This window comes from Salmo trutta, chromosome 21 (genome assembly GCF_901001165.1).
Source record: "Salmo trutta chromosome 21, fSalTru1.1, whole genome shotgun sequence".
NCBI lineage: Eukaryota > Metazoa > Chordata > Actinopteri > Salmoniformes > Salmonidae > Salmo > Salmo trutta.
Window position 1 is genome coordinate 28,370,084 of NC_042977.1, and position 24,682 is coordinate 28,394,765.

The 24,682-nt window shown below is 42.4% G+C and overlaps 2 protein-coding genes across 2 annotated transcripts in view; one reads left to right on the forward strand and one right to left on the reverse strand.

Annotated features, from left to right (window-relative positions):
- The window catches only part of LOC115157108 (vacuolar protein sorting-associated protein 4B), a 32,267-nt gene extending 31,847 nt beyond the window's left edge, over positions 1 to 420 (reverse strand). Inside the window, exon 1 of the mRNA XM_029705052.1 lies at positions 181 to 420. Within this exon, the coding sequence (XP_029560912.1) occupies positions 181 to 213 (33 nt within the window). The 5' untranslated portion in view covers positions 214 to 420. The remainder of the gene's footprint in view (positions 1 to 180) is intronic.
- Positions 421 to 6,193: 5,773 nt separating this feature from the next.
- The window catches only part of LOC115157749 (laminin subunit alpha-3), a 111,850-nt gene continuing 93,361 nt past the window's right edge, over positions 6,194 to 24,682 (forward strand). The window contains exons 1-3 of the mRNA XM_029706188.1: positions 6,194 to 6,779; positions 6,872 to 6,898; positions 7,713 to 7,865. Of these exons, the coding sequence (XP_029562048.1) occupies positions 6,519 to 6,779; positions 6,872 to 6,898; positions 7,713 to 7,865 (441 nt within the window). The 5' untranslated portion in view covers positions 6,194 to 6,518. The remainder of the gene's footprint in view (positions 6,780 to 6,871; positions 6,899 to 7,712; positions 7,866 to 24,682) is intronic.

The following is a 24,682-nucleotide window of genomic DNA, read 5'->3' on the forward strand; positions in this document are numbered from 1 at the left end:
AACACAAGCAACATTTGCTTGACTAGAGTTCTATGTTGGCACTATCCCCAAGACAGCTTGACAGTCTCATTCTGACAAGTGGAATCAAACCCATAGGCCCATAAACATTTATTAATAATTTACAATAAAACATACATCAGCCAACCAAGCTAATCACATAAGTTGTCAGTTACTCTATACCTGTAGATTTGTTGGCTCCATGGGAAGTTTCATACGATCAGTTGCTTCTGAGAACCAACACAGTCTGAGCCCCTTGTCTTGATTTTACTGTTTCGTTTACACAGCTATTTCCTTGTTGCTCATCTCACAGCACACGCGTCAGAGACTTGTCTGTAGAAAATAATGCTGAGACTAGTGCCGCGTTCAAAACTACTCGGGATGCACTGAAGACGGAAGTCGACGATTTCAGTTTCCAGTTTTGAACAAGGCATGAGATTCCGCCTGGTTGTGAGTCATGATGATAAGATTGTTACATTAAGATAGATAGAGGACTCATCTTTATGTCTGTGCCATTATAGCGTATGTGACAGCTTGGGAATTGCCATTGAAACTCAATGGCTCTGCCCATGCTAAAACTGCCTTTTGGCCACTAGAGGCTTCTATCATTATTCATGGCTTGTTATGTAAGTATAGTCAGCAGTCCAGGAAAACATGAGAAGCGCCATTCACGGTAGGCTAATGGGTTACCCTTAATATATTTCTCCCATATCTGTCCTTCAGTTTGAAATTCCCCAAGAGGGGATATAAATCAGAAAAAAGTATACATCAAATCTCGATATAGTGCAAGTATAAGGGAAGTACATAATATGATCTACCGGTATGAGGTCATCAACAGCAACAAGCTAAAATAGCACTGATGTGAGTTTTTCGCTCGAGAATATTGTAAATTCCTCTCTTGCAAAACTCCCTCATGCAGTGGTGTTGATCCCCACAAGGTGTCCCCCTAGGACCAGTGGTTTACATTGGAATAATGTGGAATCTACTGCCTCACAGATGGGCTAATTAGGTAGTACAGTATATATATATATTTTTACCTTTATTTAATTAGGCAAGTCAGTTAAGAACAAACTCTTATTTTCAATGACAGCCTAGGAACAACTGCCTTGTTCAGGGGCAGAACGACAGATTGTTACCTTGTCAGCTCAGGGATTCGATCTTGCAACCATTTAGTTATTAGTCCAACGCTCTAACCACTAGGCTACTTGCCACCCCATGTGAGTAAAACATGTATTTTTAAGATACTTTTGATCATGAAGTGTATGTGAACACCTGCTCGTCTCATTCCAAAATCATGGGCGTTAATATGTAGTTGGTCCCTCCTTTGTTGCTATAACATCCTCCACTCTTCTGGAAAGGCTTTCCACTAGATGTTGGAACATTGCTGGGGGGACTTGTTTCCATTCAGCCACAAGAGCATTAGTGAGGTCGGGCACTGATGTTGGGCGCTTAGGCCTCGACAAACCATTTCTGTATGGACCTCGCTTTGTGCACGGGGGTATTGTCATGCTGAAACAGGAAAGGGCCTTCCCCAAACTGTTGCCACAAAGTTGGAAGCACAGAATTGTCTAGAATGTCATTGTATGCTGTAGCGTTAAGATGTCCCTCCATTGGAACTAAGGGGCCTAGCCCAAACCTTAAAAAATAGCCCCAGACCATTATTCCTTCTCCACTGAACTTTACAGTTGGCACTATACATTCGGGCAGGTATAATTTTTGGGGGCATCCGCCAAACCCAGATTTGTCCGTCAGACTGCCAGATGGTGAATCATGATTCATCACTCCAGAGAATGCGATTCCACTGCTCCAGAGTCCAATGGTAGTGACCTTTACACCACTCCAGCTGATGCTTGGCATTGCGCATGGGGATCTTAGGCTTGTGTGCAGCTGCTCGGCCATGAAAACCCATTTCATGAAGCTCCCAACGAACAGTTCTTGTGCTGACATTGCATCCAGAGGCAGTTTGGAATTCGGTAGTAAGTGTTGCAACCGAAGACAGACGATGTTTACTCGCAATGCTCTTCAGCACCCGGCAGTCCCGTTCTGTGAGCTTGTGTGGCCTACAACTTCGTGGCTGAGCCGTTGTTGCTCCTAGATGTTTCCACTACACAATAACAGCACTTACAATTGACCGGGGTAGCTCTAGCAGGGCAGACATTTGACTGACTTGTTGGGAAGGTGGTATCCTATGACGGTGTCACGTTGAAAGTCACTGAGCTCTTCAGTAAGGACATTCTACTGTCAATGTTTGTCTATGGAGATTGCATGGCTGTATGCTCGATTTTTATACACCTGTCAGCAACGGGTGTGGCTGAAATGGCCGAATCCACTATTTTGAAGGGGTGTCCACATACCTTTGTATACATGTATAGTGTATCTGAACTGCAAATGTAATATCAGTGAGTGAATATTGTACTTGCAACGAATAGTTCACAAAGGTGGGAGCTGATAACACAAACAATCTAAACAGCACATTATTTATGTTGCCCAATTGAATATATACGCCCAATGTGTAATTTGACAAATTCTGTAGAGGCTATAACTACCTTTGGGTGGTATTTAATCTGTTCATAATCCACTATGTTTACATCCTGCACATAATCCCTGACCATGGCACTGGAAATAGCAATGGTAGGCAGGAGAAAGGAGTGTATCTCTAGATGAATCTGGGTTATGTTTGCTCGGGTTGGGTGTGGCACAGAATGGCCTGCTGGGGTGTGTTGAGGGTGGGGAGTCTGTTTTTGGATGAGATGGATGGATGTGTTTTCGAACATTGTGATCTGCCGGTTACATTCCACTTTTTCTCTCTGTCAACAAATGCTCATACAGCCTACTTTGCAGCTAATTAAATCAAGATTCAGTGGATCCCTGCACATTCATATACTGTTTGTGTGGTCTTATTATAGCGGCCTTAATGCAATCTTTTATTTTACTGTGAAACAAATCAGTAGTCAGTTGAAGAATGGACATAATTCAGGAATCGCAATTATTTTATGATGCTGTATTTTGAAAGAATTGTCAACTTTGTCTAGAGCATTTCCATCAAAGGAGCCATGAGCACCAACATGTGAAGTTCATGGGATCATACCGAATTTGGTGTGAAATGAAAGCAAAGAGTCTATATTTTGGGGATATGAAGGCAAAGATACATTTTGCAACAATTTTCCATCTTAAAATTAGGCATAAGTAAAGGGACAGATTTCTGGATAAACAGATGGAACAGAGGTTTTAGAAAACATCTATCAGTTAAAGTATTATAAAAGGTATCAGAAATACATTCAAACACAATAATGTTGACGTAAAGACCCCTGCCAACTAATATCAACACTCATATTTAGTCTTTGAGAAATTGTTTACCTTCTGTAAATTTAAGAAATATTGTCGTTTGCCTTGTAATTCTGTTACCAAAAACTCACAATATATTTTCTAAAGTTCACAGAAGTATCAAGTAATGGTAGACCTATCAGTTAGTTATAGTGATTTTAGTGATATCAATTTTGTTTATGAATTATTAAGTGATTGAAACTCGTAATTTCGATACCAAATTGGTAACGGTACTACCAAAACATCAGTAACAGAATTACTGCAACTGAATTGGCTACAATGGGAAATCTTAATAGTCACAAACCACAGTTGGGTCACTTGCTACTGTCCTCCCTTCCACTGGCATACTGTTATGTTCAGCTCATAACTGTTTTTAGACTGTAAATCTCTCTGGATAAGTGTGTCTGCTAAATTGACAAAAATTTCAAATGTGGTCAAACCAAGAGTGTTAAAACAGTCTGAATCTGGACAACCCATCTCTCTCTCTCACTCTCCAGTTAATGTAACCTCTCCTGGATCTTACTGACCCCTGCCCATGAGCCCCCTCTCTTTCCATTTACTGTAACCAGCAACCTCACCAAATGAGCATCGAACGACACCGGATGTCCATGGACATTGAAAAGTAGTTGACATTTGGTCAGGCTCAGTCCACCCTGGCATGGATGTTAATGTCCACAGACGGACCAGACTGTGCCAAATCTGAACCAATCAGTTTGGATAGCTCAGTACAGTACAGTGAGCACAGTACTGTACAATACAGTACAATATAGTACAGTGAATAGGGCACAGTACCGTACAATACCATTCAGTAAAGAAAAGTAGAGTATAGTAAAGTTTATTGTACTGTACGCTATTGTACTGAACTATACTGACCTGTACTGAACTCTACCCTACTCTGCTCTGCTGTGCTGTATTGTACTGCTCTGTACTATACTGTGCTCAGCAGTGCTGTCCAAACTTGTGAAACATGAGGAGAATGACATTCATATCCATAATTATGCATTTCTGTGTAGTACCGATCAGGGATCCATGATGTAATTCCTTTACCGGGTGTAAATCCACTTCACTTTCCATAGTTCAATAACCAAAACACCATCATTAAGTTTGCTGATGACACAACAGTGGTAGGCCTGATCACCGTCAACGACGAGACAACTTACAGGGAGGAGGTCAGAGACCTGGCCGTGTGGTGCCAGGACAACAATCTCTCCCTCAACATGATCAAGACAAAGGAGATGATTGTGGACTACAGGAAAAAGAGGACTGAGCACGCCCCCCATTCTCATCGACGGGGCTGTAGTGGAGCAGGTTGAGAGCTTCAAGTTGCTTGGTGTCCACATCACCAACAAACTAACATGGTCCAAGCACACCAAGACAGTCGTGAAGAGGGCATGACAACACCTATTGCCCCTCAGGAGACTTAATAGATTTGGCATGGGTCCTCAGATCCTAAAAAGGTTCTACAGCTGCACCATCAAGAGCATCCTGACTGGTTGCATCACCGACTGGTACGGTAACTGCTCCGCCTCTGACCGCAAGGCACTACAGATGGTAGTGCGTACAGCCAGTACATGGCCAGCAGCATACCACCCTGCATCCCACTGCTGGCTTGCTTCTGAAGCTAAGCAGGGTTGGTCCTGGTCAGTCCCTGGATGGTAGACCAGATGCTGCTGGAAGTGGTGTTGGGGGGCCAGTAGGAGGCACTCTTTCCTCTGGTCTAAAAAATTCCCCAGGGCAGTAATTGGGGACACTGCCCTGTGTAGGGTGCTGTCTTTCAGATGGGATGCTAAATGGGTGTCCTGACTCTCTGAGGTCATTAAAGATCCCATGGCACTTATTGTAGGGGTGTTAACCCTGGTATCCTGACTAAAATTCCTAAGCTGTCCTTCATACCATCATGGTCACCTAATCATCCCCAGCTTACAATTAGCTCATTCATCCCTTTAACTATTCCCCAGGTCATTGCTGTAAATGAGAATGTGTTCTCAGTCAACTTACTTGGTAAAATAAAAAACATCACCGGGGCCAAGCTTCCTGCCATCCAGGAGCTCTATACCTGTCAGAGGAAGGCCCTAAAAATGGTCAGACTCCAGCCACTGTAGTCATAGACAATTCTAGGTCCAAGAGGCTTCTAAACAGCTTCTAGCCATAAGACTCCTGAACATCTAATCAAATGGCTACTCAGACTATTTGAATTTTCCCCACCCCGTCTTTTACGCCACTGCTACTCTCTGTTATTATTTATGCATAGTCACTTTAATAACTCTACCTACATGTACATTTTACCTCAATTACCTCAACTAACTGGTGCCCCCCGCACATTGACTCTGCTCTTTAATTACTTCTTCCTTTTATATCTTATTCTCATTCGTATTTTTTTAAACTGCATTGTTGGTTAGGGGCATGTAAGTAAGCATTTCACTGTAAGGTCTACACCTTTTGTATTTGGCGCATGTGACTAATAAAATTTGATTTGATGTCATAGCTGACACACCATCCTTTTTGCAGACATCTTTTAAACTTAATTCGGAGGAGATATTTGAGTGTTTGGAAAACATGGTCGAATTAAAACCTAAGGGGAGATTTTACCATAATTCTGTTACCAAAGTTTTCATCTTCAAAGTTCTTCCACTAAATTTGTTTTGTCAATTTTTAAGTGGAAGTTGTTACAAGTAGTCATTGTGCATAGACTTGTATGGTTTGTTAAACTTTGAAATAAAGGTTTTGTGTTTGGTAACATTTTAAAGTAAAAAAACGGAGTCAACGCGTAATTCCATTATCGTGGAATTGTCTTCTAAAATGTCTACTCTGAAATAGGCATACACATTTTTTTCATTTTGGCTGTGAGTCAGTGCTGACATTTCTAGAGACCTTTGGACCGAAGTAGTCACTGTTGACACCTGATACGGCCCTGGGTGGCAGAGTTTGGTCAGGGAGAAACGTGAACAAGCTCTTTTTCACGAAGAAACATGTTGTCGAAGGGGATCACAGAGGCAAAAGCAGCAGAGCAACAAGTCTAACTTTTACATCAAGAGCCGCACACTGGACGCACGAGTCGTTCCATTGCCAGGATCAAAGGAACCGTAGTGTTTCATGCGTGGAGAGTGCATATTATTTCATTACGATCTAGAAAACATGAACTTGAACTGCGAGTTGCTATTTGAATTCAGCATCTACAGGGATTATTGAGGTGGAACATGGCGAGGGGGATGAAGGGAGCTCATCCTGCCGCTTTATTATGTACTTTTACGCTCTTGCTTTGGGGGGACGTTTACGCGCAAGTGTCTAACGAAATAACGGGGTTCAGTTTGAGTCCTCCGTACTTCAACCTCGCGGAGGGGTCACGGATCTCCGCCACCGCAACGTGCGGTCAAGATGAAACGGGGAGACCGAGATCTGATTTGTACTGTAAACTTGTCGGAGGACCTACATTCGGACTTCCTAGTCAAACCATACAGGTGAAGAGTGAACAAAATTGACAGTTTTATGATTGTGGTTTCATTTCGAAACGTTAATATTGTTGACAACTTTTCTGCCTTTGCTTTTTCAGACAGCTAATAATGTTTACAGTTCAAATGTAAGTTGTAAGTATGCAAGAAATTGGCATGATGAGTGCGTGCGTAAAATACTAAATATTAATGCGCATGTGTTAATAGAGTTGTTCTGAATATGAAGTGGATGGAAAGCCTACCAACAGATAAACAACAATCCATAAAATCGTATTTGTATTATCCAATCGAATTGGAATGAAGTTGGTTCCTTGCAAACTAGTGATTTTCTTATGATTTTGCCTTCCATACATAAATATAATATATATATTCCCATGTGAACTACCATATTTAGAGTTACACTGTTATTACAGTTGAATCAATGCTCCTTGCTTCCTTTCTCTTGCGCCCAGGCTCCAGAATGAGTCACTATAGCACTATGGGAAACATTGGCAATTCTGCCTGCTCTGACCAAGTTTACATCATTGTGTTTAACTCCTGAGGTCTCTAAAGCGAATGCCCTCTTAATAAACTTGCCCCTTCAGGAGTTTGAATACCTTTGGAACACTTAAGGCCCAGGGGCTTTAGAACCTACACAAATAAGGCCTATATATTGCTTTTTACCATTATTGTATAGAAAGACTTACAGTAATTCCATATATAATTTTTACCGTTGTTCATACTATGCATGTAATTACTTGCACTGTCTGCAAAGTGTTTGTCTATGTTTGCATGTTTTGTATTTTGTGTAACTTTGATGTACAATGTGACTGGCCTATTCATGGACTTGAATACATGTTTACTATGCACTGAATGTGTTGCTTTGTGTTGGTGGGACTCTTTATATGTGTGTATGTGTTTTGGGCTCAGAGTAACACCATTTAATTTGCCCTTTCCCTGCAGGGACAGTATTGTGACCGATGCAACGCCAACGAGCCTAACAAAGCCCACCCAGTGAGCAACGCAATCGATGGCACCGAGCGCTGGTGGCAGAGCCCACCTCTCTCCCGTGGACCCATGTACAATGAGGTTAACGTCACCTTGGACCTCGGACAGGTGAGTGAGAAACCCTGGTGGTCTTACATTGGTTCCTACTCAGCCAAGTGCTCTACCTTCACGGTAGCTGTTGTTTGATTGACAACATTACCATGGTGAGAGTATGAAATGTGACAGTGGGATGTCATGGGGTGAATAGAGACAAGGTTTTCCCTTTCTCAGCTAATTCAAGGTGCATTATGTCATTGGTGTGAGGTGGCAACCTGCCTTCAGTAATGTAGACAGACATAACACTACCTAGTGGTCAACTTAAAGAGGGACTGAGAGGATGAATGGCAATGAGTGGGAAGTTAGTTTTTCTGCTTCTTCAGTGCACTGTTCAGTGTTTTGCAGTTGATTCTAGCCATCGTCGACATGAGTGTGTGGAAATAATTGCTGAATGCTGATGTGGTGAAGCAGAGTGGCTGTGTGCAATGTTCACTCTAATTGTTTTTGGCACTGAGCAAATTTCAGGTCTGCGCAGCGCAAACTTGAACATTGTGAAAATTCTGTGCAACTTCCAGCATGCGTTTACTGTGAACACTGAGGCTGTACCCGCTTTAAGTTATAGTTTAACATTGGCCAAGTAGTCTACTCTGGTTATCAGTGGAGGCTGGTGGGAGGAGCTATAGGAGGACAGTCTTATTGTAATGGCTGGAATGGAATAAATGGAATGGTATCAAACCACATGTTTGACTCCATTCCATTTATTCCATTCTAGCCATTACAATGAGCCCTTCCTGCTATAGCTCCTCCCACCAGCCTCCACTGGTGGCTATTTGATTATAATGAAGGCCTACCAGAGCAGCCCACCATCAAAAACAATAGAGAAAATGCATCCCATGACATTTGAACATGGAAATAACTGTTCTATCATTCAGCCTACAATAGCAGACAATATGTGGTGTTCAATGTAGGCCTACATTCCATGAGACTTAAAAAAATATATATGCAGGGCTTGACATTAACCTGGCTATCCACTTGACCTTCAGACAAGGAGGTGACTGAAAATGTTGTTGTGTTGTTTTGGTGAAAGAAACCACTTTACAAAATAAAATGCATTATTATTCTCATACCATTCTTAGAGAATCTGACAAATTATGCTACCCTCTGCCTATTGGCTACTTAGCTTATTCAAGCAAGTCTCTAAATACAGCGCTGCCTCTAAGGAAAAAAAAGCTCTTCACCATTTTATTCTCTTGTATGAAGCAAACACTCCCCTATTGCTGACTACAAATGATCTATAACTGGGCTAATAACTCACTAACTAGCAAAGGATATGAACAAAATGTGCACGTGGCAACATGCAGCTCTAGCTTTAATCTCAAAACAAGCGCATCTACTCACGACAGCTCATGTTGTAAACACAGTCCAGTTCAATGTAAATGGCACAGATCCATATATGGCACAGATCCATATATGGCAATGATTAATTTCCTATTAGGCCTACTGCAGCTTTGATTGGTTATGCTGCACCGTCTTTGTAGAGTACGGGCTGAGTTGTGCATGTCAATGCAATAGAATCCTACTCCGATCCATTATGCCTACAACAAAATATCTTGCATCGTTTGTTTTGTTTCGGTATGTTGGATTGAAAGCTAATATTGCATTTATTCGATCACACTTGCGACAATAAAGGGAAATGTTGATAGTGTTAACAGGGAAAACTCAGGGAAACCTCAAGAATAGTGGTCACCAACCTTTTCTGAGTCATAATCACTTTCTGAGTCAAAATGCAACCCGAGATCTACCTTTCTTTTACCGTGACTTAAAAACCGTAAGCCTATGCAACATTAACCAAATAAAAACAGTACTAGCAATGAGGTTTGTGCAGTAAGCTAATAGGCCCAATACATTATCACCGCATATTGGCTTTGCTGGAAGATGCCCTGCCAATGCATTGTTGTTCAGACCATTTTTTAAAATTATATATTTTTTTTAATGAGGTAGGCTATATGATCACACCGGTAATAGATCCGTTGTTGTATTACTTGTGAGGCACAACTGAGTGAGCATACTTTTAAATAATTTATATTTTAGTGGGCTGATGAGGCCTGCATCTGATGGTCAGTCTCAGCGGAGGGAGAGAGCAGCAGACTGAGGGTACGATGACACTGACACTGGACGAAAAGGGACAGTCTTCCAGCCGATGGCGGAACAAATTCATGTTACTCCTTTGAACAAAGAAAGTGAGATATTCCTTGATATTAAAAAATACCCAAGCCGCTGATTATATAACGATGCAAGCACATCAATACATTTTCCTACTCATTCATTACTGCTGCAGTGCTGGTTGTAGCGCTGAGTGGAAATAGGAAGATCGCACATTTTATGGCTTATAAACGTGTTGAATACAAAGTGTTGACAGTGCTGAGGAAGAATTTAAACATGATGTAACGATTGTCGTGTGTGGAGGATTGAGACGCAACAGGGAAGTGTATACTCATCTTCTCTTTTTAATATATAAGAAGGAGAAACAAAATAAACACGTATACAATTAACAGAAACGACACTAACAGTTCTGTCAGGTGACAAGCACAAAACAGAATACAACTACCCACAAACCACAATACAAACACACCCCTAATTATAGGACCTTCAATCAGAGGCAACGATAGACAGCTGCCTCCAACTGAAGGCCCCCAACACCAATTAACTAAACATAGAAATACAAATGACTAGACAGAACATAGAAATAAACTAACATAGAACAATAACCAAAACCCTGGACTAATAAATCAAATACCCCTCTCTACCTGGACACATACACACAACCACCCTGAACCACATAAAACAAATACCCCCTGCCACGTCCTGACCAAACTAAACACTAACAAATAACACCTTTACAGGTCAGAACGTGACACATGAACTCACTCATGAAAACAGCAGCTCTTTGCTGTATTCGTTGACAGTCTCTCTGGTGGTTTTAAACGTTTTGAAATGTCACAGTATCAACTTTACTGTAGCTTTCTTTTATGCCTGCTATGTTACTGCAGACACTGTCACCTGAGCCATCCCATTGGTCAGCGGTAGGCCTATAGTGGATTTGATTTGCTCTCAGGGCCTGCCGGGGAGGCAGAGTTTGTACCTTCAGACACATGAAATGGTTCAAAATGGCAACAGTTCACCTACCCGGCGCGCAGGGCAGCTGAGTCAAGTGCACCTACCGCCAACAGCCCGAGTTTGGCGATCAACTAGGAATGCCTTGGAGATCGATCAGTCGATCACTATTGGCCGGTTGGTGACCACTGCCCTAGAAAGTTGAGTGAAGTTCAATCTTGTGTTTCTCTTCGTGGGCTGTTATTTCTTCTGTGTGGCAGTCCTGGGGAAGCTGTGCGGCCGTTTCGGGCTTCTGCGCACCCACGCATGCGCGCAGTTTAGAGGGAACATTGGCTGTGTGTATGTGTGAATGCATTTGGGATTGCGATTGACTCTCCGCATACAGTCAATGGTGGGTTTTCTTCTGTCAGTCTGCTTATGCTTTATGTTACAAGTGTAAGTAAGCCTGTCTGAGAAAGACGGGCAGCTGTAGTCATGTGAGTGATGTCCCACAGCTGGCTGGGTGCCAGGAATCAGACTCAGATCATGCACCTGTGGCTGGAGGATAGGTAACCATTAGGACCTGTGGCTGCAGCAGGAGTTTGGCTCACAGCCCATGAAATTGCACCTTACGCTCAATTGTCCACGGTGAGGGAAAAAGGGAGGAATTGTGTCCAGGGATTAGTGATCAGAGGGATTTTAAAGTCTGATCTGGGGGAGTAGGTCCGGGTTGGGTGGGTGGAGTGGGTTCAGGGCTGGACCTGTTGTGATTTGGAAAGAGGTTTTGTCTGCGGTTAAGGGGTGGGAACCAAATGGAGACACCTATAAAGTAAATCTTCCTAAAAGTGAGTACCACACTTCATCCATGTTCCCCAGGAGCACTGTGGGAAGAGAATGGGTAGCAGTGGCAAATTCTTCCATATCTGTTTTTAGCTGGGCTGAGCTGAGTTGTGCGGAGCAGCGGGGCTTGAGAGAGGCTAAACATAGTGCCCGCATGGCTTGAAAAAAGCGTGGACGCATGCAGGGCGCGAGGGACGTCTGCGTTTAAGATGTGGTAATGCTCAGTTTATTTGGGAGCGGGGAAAGTGGCATTACTGCATTAAGGCATGCTATAAAGGGCACGGGATGAAGTATTCTCAGAAACTATCAACCACACGGCTCCCCCCTCCCCATTTGTCCCGCCCAAACAGCAACTGTCTGATTCCTCACGAAGCCTGGACGAAAAAAATGACCATGCTTTTTGGTATTTTCACGAGATTTAACCCATAAAATGGTCCTTTGTTGAAACGATTGTTGACATATATTTGACATTTGTATATAAAAGCATAATTGAGAAATAATTAATAAAAGTTTGTGGAGTTTAAAAGTTCCTTTAAAACTCCATAGTGTTTCATCTGTAAGTGCTAAAAAGCTAAAAATTTTTATGAAGTTTTATGCTTGCTCTGTAATATAAGTTGCATTATGATTTCAATAACAATTTTCTTATATTTATTTATGAATATTGAAAAATATAAACATGCATATTGAAAATAAACCATTTTTGATTTGGCAAATTTGGCAATTAATTGTTGAATATAATATACTCTACAGGCATATCAAAGTTCCAGAGTGGGATCTCTGCTAGCTTAAAAGTTATGGCCCATTTTATACAGAGAAATTGGCGTAGTAGGCAATGTAACCAATAACAGCCCGCCTTTTACTTGTATCATTGCACATCCTGCAAATTAGCAGCAGAGGGCGACCATTTTGAATCCATTTTCACATTCATTTAGTTGGAAATGCTTGCAAATTGGATCATAACTCTAAAAGTAGCAAAGATCCCACTTTGAAACTTTGATATGCCCATAGACAATATTATGTTCAACAATTTGTTCTTTGTAGCACCTACAGATGAAACATTATGGCGTCTTAAAAGAGGCCTGTCATAAATATGCCAACTTTAGTTATTTCTCAGTTATTCTTTAAGATATGTCAACAACCTTCCAAAGGACCATTCCATGGATTACATTTTTTTTTTGACCATGAGGAGTCACTCAACTGTGATCCAGTGAGGCTCCAGACCAAGCTCACCTGGCCCCTACCCCTTATGTCATCCATTTGTTTTTAGCTTCCACTAAGTCTTTTGTCAATGCCAAGAATGTATTTATGAGGCTGTGTGTGCTGAGATTCAATCTGCTTTCATTAAAAAGCTTGCAGCTTTAAAACAGCTGGTTTTATTGGAGTGTTGCCTTCCAAGGTTATTGTTTCACAAATTAGAGCAGACTGATTTGGCAGCATTGACCTGAGACTTATCAATTCAATGCGAGGCAAACCAAAAAAACTAGATTGGCTGCCAATCTATGCTAATTCGTTAAACTGCATAGATATTATGTTCTTCACAAAATCATCCTACCTAATAGAGAAACAGCTGAAAACTGAAAAACAAAGTTAAAGCAGTATTCTTACATGATAATTGTTAGATACTGTATCCCATAGAATAATTAAGTTTGGTAAAGTTGTACAATGTTACTTTGTGGTTATTAACTCTGGGTATGCATTCTTGTGTAGGCCATGTGTTCACATCAGAGGTGTATGTAGATAAGGAAAGGTGTTGTCGATGCCTCTGAAAGAATTCAGTCAACCACACTTCCATGTGCTTTCAGCACAGATATCTGTCAAATAGTGTTGGTTCCTATAACCCTTTGATGATTTTACAGTCATAATAAAGCATTTGTCAAAATAAGTAAATGTACCTCCCAAGAAAGATAAAGAATGTCAAGTTTATTTCAGACTAACTTGCCAGATCCTTGGTCACTCCCTTTCGTCCTTGACAATCTATGCCTACTCCTGCTCAGGTTTATTTAATGCTTGGATAGAATTGATCAGATTTATGTTGCCTGATAGAAGCAGTTCAAAGCCTTTGTAGATTCGGTTAAGGCACGGAACAGATGATGCGGTCACTGATATTTGTACAGGCTGGATCCAGTTAAATGAATGGTCTTTGTGGTCTCTTCTAAGACTAACACAGGTGCTTGCTCCCTCCTTCCCTCCCTTTACCAGTCTTATCTCCATCTCTCCAAGCGGATAAATTAGATAATGGCACCGTCATTGTTTATGTCAAACCAACCGAGTTCAAAGGGAAGCCGGGTGGTTTTTGACGTGGCCATTTCTGATGGTTCTGTAAAGCAGTGGCACGTTTGAAGCAGCACCAATCCGTCAAGGGCTGATTCCAGCTAAGCTTTTGTGGAATGTTGAATGATATAATAATAGCACAGAAAGGTGAACCCATTTCCTTTGTGGATTAACATGATCATACGTTTGAAGTTTTTAGAAAAGGAAAGAGTCAGAATGGGCCTGGAACTTTGTATTAGACAAAATACAGTATTTCTTTTTATTTACTTGCTATAAATCTTGTAGTCAGTCAGTCAGTGTGAAAGAGTACAACTCCCTTGGGTGTAGCTCCTTGTGCAAATCAACCCAACCACACTGTTGGATTATGTTGACTGAGGCGAGCAGCTCTCACACTTAACTAGCCGCCTGCCTGTGTTATCTTGTGGGCTGTTGACCTGTGACCCGTGACAATCCTGCCATAAATCAGGAGATGACTTTCAACTCCCTCCTACTATGGGCAGATCCTGGGTGTAAGGGTGCTTCTTGATTTGTGTACTCTACAGTAACTGGATCTGGTGGAGGGTATTGCCTTAGCCAGTTTGTCTTCAGGGCATTGGAGCAGCTCACTCAGAAAGACAGCCAACACAATGATTAGAGCCTTCTGCTGTGAGTTTCATGATGCAGTAGATTTTAACCCAATAAATCTAATTCAACATCTTGTTCATTTTTATTGACTTAACAGAGGCACATTTTCTTAATTACAATATAAATTAAAACTCTTCAAAACCACATATGTCCTCCCCAAACGAACACAATGAAATCCTCTCCACAAAACAGCCTGTTTACCTGTACAGCGAGACTTGCCCTCCCTTGTTAAAACTATTTACAGGGTGTTGTGGCGACTCTTTGTCCAAGTGAACATTGGCACGATGGATCGGCCCCACAGCCGCCCATGCAGTCCGTTTTTTCTGGGGAATGTATTTTAGGAGCCCTGACGACATGTGCTTATCTGCCTGAGTGCCCTGGACCATGTGAGACAGAGATGCCTGGGCTTACTGCTGTCTGTCATACCACGTACTGAAAGGCCTCTGATTGGTGGGCGCGATCCCATTGAATGGACTCTAATTGGTTTGTGTGAAGCTCTGATCGAACCCTGATTGGTTGCTATTTCAGGGGGTTAGGATTTGTTTGTGTGAGATTTGATATTTGTCATATCATGTACAACACTGATGTGAGGTGGGCTGCGATTGGCTAGGTGTGAGGTACTCATGGTTCTGAATGGTGAGCGTAGGTATCTGATTGGAGAGTGTCTCTGATAAGTGAGAGTTTGTTCTGATAGGTGGGTTTTAATGCTAGGTGTCAGGTACTTGTTGAGTGTGTGAGTGTGTGGTACTTGTTGCTGGATGGCTGAGTGACTTGATGGTAAGATAAGAAAGTACTATATCAGGAGCTGTGCTAGTTTAGGATGACTGCATTTCTGAAGCTTACTGGTAGTGGTTCATTTATTGTAAGTTATGAAGACTTCCTGTTGAACTTAATCCGCTCTCTATCTTTCCAGGGCCTGCTGCCTCCCACTGAAGTTTTGTCTGAATGTTTTATACCCACATTTGTCCTGGAATCGATGTAGGCTGTATTGTGTGACATCCCTTCTGTGCTGTTTTCACAAAGGGTTGGATTCTTTTCAAGGCTTCTCTGAAAGTGATCTGGCCTTTTCTTTACAGTGGGTAAATGGATTGAGGAGGTGCAGTGAATTGGGCAGACTGTGTGGAAAAGACCCTCCTGTCTGCCTCCCCCGTCTTCAACCACACACACACACACACACACACACACACACACACACACACACATACACTCACACACACACACACACACAAACACACACACACACACACACACACACACACACACACACACACACACACACACACACACTCCATCCCCACCCCACCCTGAATACCTACCCACCTTCCATGATAGCTGCATATGATGGAGTAAAATATGATTCCCTGTGTCTGGTTCTGTGTTTGAGTATTCATGGTGCAAATGCCTTCTAATGTGATGCAGTAGCAAACAGCTAATGCTAACAGTCAAAATGATACATAGACAGTGGTAAAATTGATTGTTCAGAGGATTGTGTTATAGCAGATATATAGGTATGTGTATTGTGATGTTGTTGCAACAGCAGCCTGCAGTATTAACTGTATATGTGTTTGTTGTGTTGCTAAGGTGAGCGTACAGGACTGAGTTGAGCCGGGTTTTGTTCTCTCACTGACCGCTCCTACAGTCTATTTCCCTGACAGCCTTGGTACTGATTCAACATGCAGCATAACTTCACAATTAGGCCCTGGAAAGAACCAGGTGCTTATCAAACCACAGAATACTTTTAGGAGCAGTACTCTATCATACATGGAATAGAATCAGAACGTAGATCATAAAAAGCAAGAATCAGAATAATCAAAAACATATTTGGAATGGAATAACTTGTGTTACCACTTACCGCATGTTACCAATTTTGTTCAAATCCAGTGTCATCATTATTTGGTTCTTAACAAAATCTTAAATGGAATATCCTTTCCTTATGTTGGTGGTGGTAATATTGATGATACTGTACCATTGTCTAAATAGGCTTCCAATATCATTCCTATACCTTTGTCAGTGTTTACTGTATAGCTGGCATAGTCTAACTCTTGGGACACATGTTTGGCTCCCTAGCTGTTGCTGTGGTGATGATGGAGGTGATGTAAGTAGCTGTGTTTAGCTGGTGGGCTCTGCTGTGCTCCGCTCTGTGGTGGGCGCCATGCCAGCTGCAGTCGGGTGTCTGTTGCACATATTTACAGCCCCGCTGCCTGGGCTCGGCCTTGCAGGCAGGCAGGCAGGCAGCCCACGCAGTCTGGTTAGCAACCTCACCCTGGCATCATGTCTGGATCACATTGTTGGACAGGAATGCCACTACCTTCTAAACCTGGAGCTCCGTTGTGGAAAAGCAGAATGGGTTTATCTTAACTCACCTTTTCAAGGTCCGTGGAGGCCATATAAATAGTGCTACATAGAAATGCTTATCAGAGGTTGTAGACCTACTGATACAGTCATTGACACAGGTGTGGATGAAGATTTTTCCTATATGTATTTTTGATACATGGCACGATCACTGATGCGTCCCGTTTGTTCTAATTTAGATCGGTTGTTCTAGTTTTATAGTGGTGCTGTTTACAAACACAATATGTTGTAATCAGGTGTTTAAGTATTCCGTTTACTAAACGTGAACTCTGAACAAGCCATTATAATGGGTTAGCCACCAACGCAATCATACCTACTGAACAAACATTCAGGAAACATTCTCAGTCAATTGCAGAGCAGCAGCTGTACCTTTTTACAATAGGTTCCTTGCTTGTATAAACTTGCATTCATCACATTTTCATAGTCACAAGAGGTCATTTTATGCACTATTTTTGGGCCAAGCCCGCATGTTTGGAGAGACTATTTTGAGTATATAGCTTTAAAAAGGATCATTGAGTCCCTGAAAAGAGGTGGAATGTATGCCCACCATGGAGACAGAGAGAAATACACCCACGGCCCACCCCCCTGGCCACTATCACCACCTGTTACACTTCAGACAAACAGTTGTAGATTGCATTGTTTCAATCCAGACTAAAAACACCCTGCAACTGTCTGGCAGGCTGGCAGGCTGGCAGGCTGGCAGGCAGGGCCTGATCTGCTCCAACAGAAGGTGATGGCTCCTAGCTCTGCCGTGGTGCATTCCTCTGCCCTAACATCAAACACAAAGAGATCTATGTCAGATACATTCTACTGTATCTGTTAGGCTTTTGCTTTTTACAGTAACCCTCCTAAACCCTCCTGGCTGACTGGCTCCTTCCTGCCTAAGGCTTGGAGATTATTTGTTTTTGGACTGCAATTGAACACCTGTCTGTCCTACATTTTCAGAATAACAAGCACATGTAATAACAAACAATGTTATCTAGAGACCAAAGACGGTAGGATTTCAACTCTATTAGTTCATTTAAATGAACTTCTTGTAGGTGGTGTCTTACTGTGACAATCTCACAGAGTACTCAGTAATAAATGAATGAAAGACTATATCAACCCAGTTCATTGAGTTCATTTGATGGACATGGTTAGATTACAGTATGATTAGACAGATCCACAAGGCAGGCATGGCATTAAGTCATAAAGTCACGCTATCAGCCTATTTTCCATAGGCTCCAATACTGTATTAGTTTCTAATAGTGTAGACTATTTGTTCAGTGGGAGTAAAACGCTGACTGCCAGGCTCCGTTACCTGAAGCACAGGCATGTGTGAAGTCGGGGCAGGAATTCTGCATGGAGCCAACAACACGGCAGTTGTCCGTCATTATGCAATTGTTAATGTGCTATAATTCAGTCAATATTTTATTATTTTTTTTCTCTCAATAAAACATTGAGTATCTCACTCCATTATGCGGCTGTGTTACATTTCTCAGAACTGTATTTCTTTGGTGAGAAGGTGAGACCACTCAGTAAACATGCAGTGAGAGGAAGTGAGAACACTAGGCTTGGGCGGTATCCAGATTTTCACATCGTCATACCCTCCTTCATACCCTCCTCGGGATTTACGGTATTAACGGCCTCTGTTACACAAACTAATAATCACATAGATGCTGTTAGCTAAATGCTAACGAGCGAAAACGAACATAAACTAATTGTAAAGACAGGCAAATCCAGCTCATAAAGTTATACAAGCATAGCTAGTAGCTACCGAATGTCATTTTCGGTGAGTGTGGACATTTACAAGTGAAAGTGAACGAGAGAATACAAGTGTAACTTCATCACCTCATGTGCATCACACAACAGAGACTCGCTGATAGATATAGACTGCTATGGACTCACCAGCTCCCGGCGTCTGCTATTTACAAACAAACACGTGACTGACTCAGCTGTTCTGGGGAACTAGGATAAGCTTCATATTGTAAAATAATGTAACAGGTGAAATGAAGAACGCAATCTGCTTCATCTCCTGATGTATTGCCCAAGTTGACTGCCGGTATTAACTTAAAAAGTAGCTACAAATATTGTAATTTTATTGAAAAACTTCAAATAAATAGTTTTGATGGTATTGACGTTGTTGAAAAACCATCCTGTCTTTTTCCAAATACCCTAGTATACGGTATTTACGGTATACCGCCCAAGCCTAGGCATGATGGTGCGAACACTCAGTAAACATGCAGTGAGAGGAAGGTGACAACACGGGCGTGATGGTGAGAACGGTGTAATGGTGGGAGGTTGCTGAGGCCTCTGCCTGCTCTATTCTCTGGGCTGATAACTGGAGTTTAGATGAGAGATCTGGACACTTAACGCCCTGTGTATATGGCTTGTTTATGGGGGTCACCGGCAGGAATTTGGACTGGGGCTAAGAGCTGGAGGAGTGAGATATGACAACTCAACCTTTTTGACCCTCCACACCCATCGTCCTCCATAGATATGACTAACACTCCTATTCCTATGGCCCAGGCCTTTAGATTTAGGGTGGAGATCACTTCAAGTGTTATGATGAATAAGACCGGTTCATGTTGAGTTTTATTGTTCACAGGGCTTGTCTTTTCAATTCTGCTTCATGTCTTTGCAGCACATACCAGGAGTCTGAACTGGGACTGTTATCATGTCACCAAGATATTTCAGGCTGTTCCAAACAGAAAGTGCTGGATATAAGTCAAGTATGAATATTTAGACTGGCAGGACGGGGGGATGGAAACAGCCCTGAGACAGAAAAGAACAGAGCACTGCCAGGCCAGGCCATTCTCTCTCTCTTGTTCTCTCGCTCTCTTTCTGTCTGCCAGGAGACAGTTGTATTCTTCTGACAGCTTGTCTCTAAGCCTTTTCTCAGTCATTATTTTTTTCTTTATGGATTATACACTCTGTCCTTTCATATTTTATTGTTTTATTAATAGGGGAGAGAGAGACCGAGGGAAAATACTTGTTTTAAGAAGGCCAGTGGGGCCGGGATTCAATCCCACACAGGTAGCACAGGTAAGGGCACATACTGTGTACTGTTTGTGTGTTTGAGGCAGCAGCCTCAGCCGCTAGACCTAACTCATGTTCTCAGTCTTTCTAAAGGGTTGGTTTGTTGTGAGGTTCAGTCATCATGGTTTTCATGCCAATCAGGGTTTGGCTCAATTGATTATGGAATTGAGAATGCCTCAAATTCCAATTCTTGAATTTGAATTGAAGTAGTAAACAGGATACAGAATTGCAATTTGAATTTGAATTAAAGGAAATAGAATTGAATTCAGTGAAATTCTATTTTATATTAGGTGTAGTCTATACAAATATATTGTAGATAAACATCAAATATGTTGTTATATACAGTACCAGTCAAAAGTTTGGACACCCCTACTCATTCAAGGGTTTTTCTTTCTTTTTACTGTTTTCTACATTTTGTAATAATAGTGAAGACACTTATGGAATCATGTAGTAATCAAAAAAGTGATAAACAAATCAAAATACATTTTATAATTTATTCTTCAAAGTAGCCACCCTTTGCCTTGATGACAGCTTTGCACACTCTTGGCATTCTCTCAACCAGCTTCATGAGGTAGTCACCTGGAATGCATTTCAATTAACAGGTGTGCCTTGTTAAAAGTTAATTTGTGGAATTCAGATCAAATCAAATTCTATTTGTCACATACACATGGTTAGCAGATGTTAACGCGAGTGTAGCGAAATGCTTGTGCTTCTAGTTCCGACCATGCAGTAATATCTAATAAGTATTTCACAACAACTACCTTATACACACACAAGTGTAAAGGAATGAATAAGAATATGTACATAAACATATATGGATGAGCGATAGCCGAACGGCATAGGCAAGATGCAGTAGATGGTATAGAGTACAGTATATACATATGAGATGAGTAATGTAGGGTATGTAAACATTATATAAAGTGGCATTGTTTAAAGTGGTTAGTGATACATTTATTACATCCAATTTTAATTATTAAAGTGGTTAGAGATTTGAGTCAGTATGTTGGCAGCAGCGACTCAATGTTAGTGATGGCTGTTTAACAGTCTGATGGCCTTGAGATATAAGCTGTTTTTCAGTCTCTCGGTCCCAGCTTTGAAGCACCTGTACTGACATCGCCTTCTGGATGATAGCGGGGTGAACAGTCAGTGGCACGGGTGGTTGTTGTCCTTGATGATCTTTTTGGCCTTCCTGTGACATCAGGTGGTGTAGGTGTCCTGGGGGGCAGGTAGTTTGCCCTCGGTGATGCGTTGTGCAGACCTCACTACCCTCTGGAGAGCCTTCCGGTTGTGGGTGGAGCAGTTGCCGTACCAGGCGGTGATACAGCCCGACAGGATGCTCTCGATTGTGCATCTGTAAAAGTTTGTGAGTGTTTTTGGTGACAAGCCGAATTTCTTCAGCCTCCGGAGGTTGAAGAGGCGCTATTGCGCCTTCTTCACCACACTGTCTGTGTGGGTGGACCATTTCAGTTTGTCCATGATGTGTACGCCAAGGAACTTAACTTTCCACCTTCCTCGCTACTGTCCTGTTGATGTGGATAGGGGGGTGCTCCCTCTGCTGTTTCCTGAAGTCCACGATCATCTCCTTTGTTTTGTTGACGTTGAGTGTGAGGTTATTTACCTGACACCACACTCCGAGGGCCCTCACCTCCTCCCTGTAGGCCGTCTCGTCGATGTTGGTAATCAAGCCTACCACAGTAGTGTCATCTGCAAACTTGATGATTAAATAGGAGGCGTGCATGGCCATGCAGTCATGGGTGAACAGGGAGTACAGGAGAGGGCTGAGAACGCACCCTTGTGGGGCCCCAGTGTTGAGGATCAGCGGGGAGGAGATGTTGTTTCCTACCCTCACCACCTGGGGGCGTCCCGTCAGAAAGTCCAGGACCCAGTTGCACAGGGCGGGGTCGAGACCCAAGGTCTCGAGCTTAATGACGAGTTCGGAGGGTACTATGGTGTTAAATGCTGAGCTGTAGTCGATGAACAGCATTCTTACATAGGTATTCCTCTTGTCCAGATGGGTTAGGGCAGTGTGCAATGTGATTGCGATTGCAACGTCTGTGGACCTATTGGGGCGGTAAGCAAATTGGAGTGGGTCTAGGGTGTCAGGTAGGGTGGAGGTGATATGGTCCTTGACTAGTCTCTCAAAGCACTTCATGATGACGGAAGTGAGTGCTACGGGGCAATAGTCATTTAGATCAGTTACCATAGCTTTTTTGGGAACAGGAACAATGGTGGCCCTCTTGAAGCATGTGGGAACAGCAGACTGGGATAGGGATTGATTGAATGTGTCCGTAAACACACCAGCCAGCTGGTCTGCGCATGCTCTGAGGACGCGGCTAGGGATGCCGTCTGGGCCGGCAGCCCTGCGAGGGTTAACACTTTTAAATGTTTTACTCACTTTGGCTGCAGTGAAGGAGAGCCCGCAGGTTTTGGTAGTGGGCCATGTCGGTGGCACTGTATTGTCTTCAAAGCGAGCAAAGAAGTTGTTTAGTTTGTCTGGGAGCAAGACATCGTGGTCCGCGACGGGGCTGGGCCGTTGAATTGCGACTCTACTTTGTCTCTATACTGATGCTTAGCTTGTTTGATCGCCTTGCGGAGGAAATAGCTACACTTTTTGTATTCGGTCATGTTTCTGGTCGCCTTGCCCTGATTATTAGCAGTGGTTCGCGCTTTCAGTTTTGCGCGAATGCTGCCATCAATCCACGATTTCTGGTTGGGGAAGGTTTTGATAGTCGCTGTGGGTACAACATCACCGATGCACTTGCTAATAAACTCGCTCACCTAATCAGTGTATTCATCAATGTTATTGTCCGACGCTATGCGGAACATATCCCAGTCCATGTGATCGAAGCAATCTTGAAGCGTGAAATCCGATTGGTTGGACCATGTCTATAGGCTGGGAAAAACAAAATGGAGTCGTGGTCAGATTTTCCGAAAGGAGGGCGGGGGAGGACTTTGTATGCATCGCGGAAGTTAGAGTAACAATGATCCAGGGTTTTACCAGCCCGGGTCGCGCATTCGATATGCTGATAAAATTTAGGGAGCCTTGTTTTCAGATTAGCCTTGTTAACCTCTCTGGCGCAGGTGGGACGAATTCGTCCCACCTGCGTAACAGCCACTTAAATCCAGTGGCGCGATTTTTGAAACGTTTGAAATACTATTACTTCAATTTCTCAAACATATGACTATTTTACAGCTATTTAAAGACAAGACTCTCGTTAATCTAACCACACTGTCTGATTTCAAAAAGGCTTTACAACGAAAGCAAAACATTAGATTATGTCAGGAGAGTGCCCAGCCAGAAATAATCAGACACCCATTTTTCAAGCTAGCATATGATGTCACAAAAACCCAAATCACAGCTAAATGCAGCACTAACCTTTTATGATCTTCCTCAGATGACACACCTAGGACATTATGTTATACAATACATGCATGTCTGTTCAATCAAGTTCATATTTATATCAAAAAACAGCTTTTTACATTAGCATGTGACGTTCAGAAAAAGCATACCCCCCGCAAACTTCCGGGGAATTTACTAACAGTTTGCTAAATTACTCACGATAAACGTTCACAAAAAGCATAACAATTATTTTAAGAATTATAGATACATTACTCCTCTATGCACTCGATATGTCCGATTTTAAAATAGATTTTCGGATGAAGCACATTTGGCAATATTCTAAGTAGATAGCCCAGCCATCACGGGCTAGCTATTTAGACACCCGGCAAGATTAGCCTTCACCAAAATCACATTTCCTATAAGAAAAATGTTATTACCTTTCCTGTTCTTCGTCAGAATGCACTCCCAGGACTTCTACTTCAATAACAAATTTAGGTTTGGTCCCAAATAATCCATCGTTATGTTCCATCAGCGACGTTTTGTTCATGCGTTCTAGACACTATCAGAAAACTAAATCACGGTCACGAGCATGGCGCATGGCGTGACAAAACATTTCTAAATACTCCATTACCGTACTTCGAAGCATGTCAACCGCTGTTTAAAATACATTTTTATGCCATTTATCTCGTAGAAAAGCGATAATATTCCGACCGGGAATCTGCAATAAGCTAAACAGCCGAATGAAATTTCTCCACGGGGGCGAATCGCGCACGCGCCTCATTGCATTGTCACCTAATGGGACACTTGGAAAAGGCGATAATCTGTTTCAGCCTGAGGCCCCCTCGTCATCGTTCCTGTTTTTCCCGGGCTCTGAGAGCCTATTGGAGCCCTAGGAATTGTCACGTTACAGCTAAGATCCTTACTCTTCAATAAACAGAGGCAAGAAGAACGACTCCTTGTCAGACAGGCCACTTCCAGCATGAAACCTTCTCAGATTTTTGCCTGCCATAGGAGTTCTGTTATACTCACAGACACCATTCAAACAGTTTTAGAAACTTTAGGGTGTTTTCTATCCAAACCTGAACAATAATATGCATATTCTAGCTTCTGAGTTGGTGTAGGAGGCAGTTAAAAATGGGCACATATTTTTTCCAAAATTCTCAATACTGCCCCCTAGCCCAAACAGGTTAAAATCCCCAGCTACAATAAATGCAGCCTCAGGATATGTGGTTTCCAGTTTACATAGAGTCCAATGAAGTTCTTTCAGGGCGGTCGAGGTGTCTGCTTGCGGGCTGATATACACGACTGTGATTATAATCGAAGACAATTCTCTTGGTAGATAATGCAGACG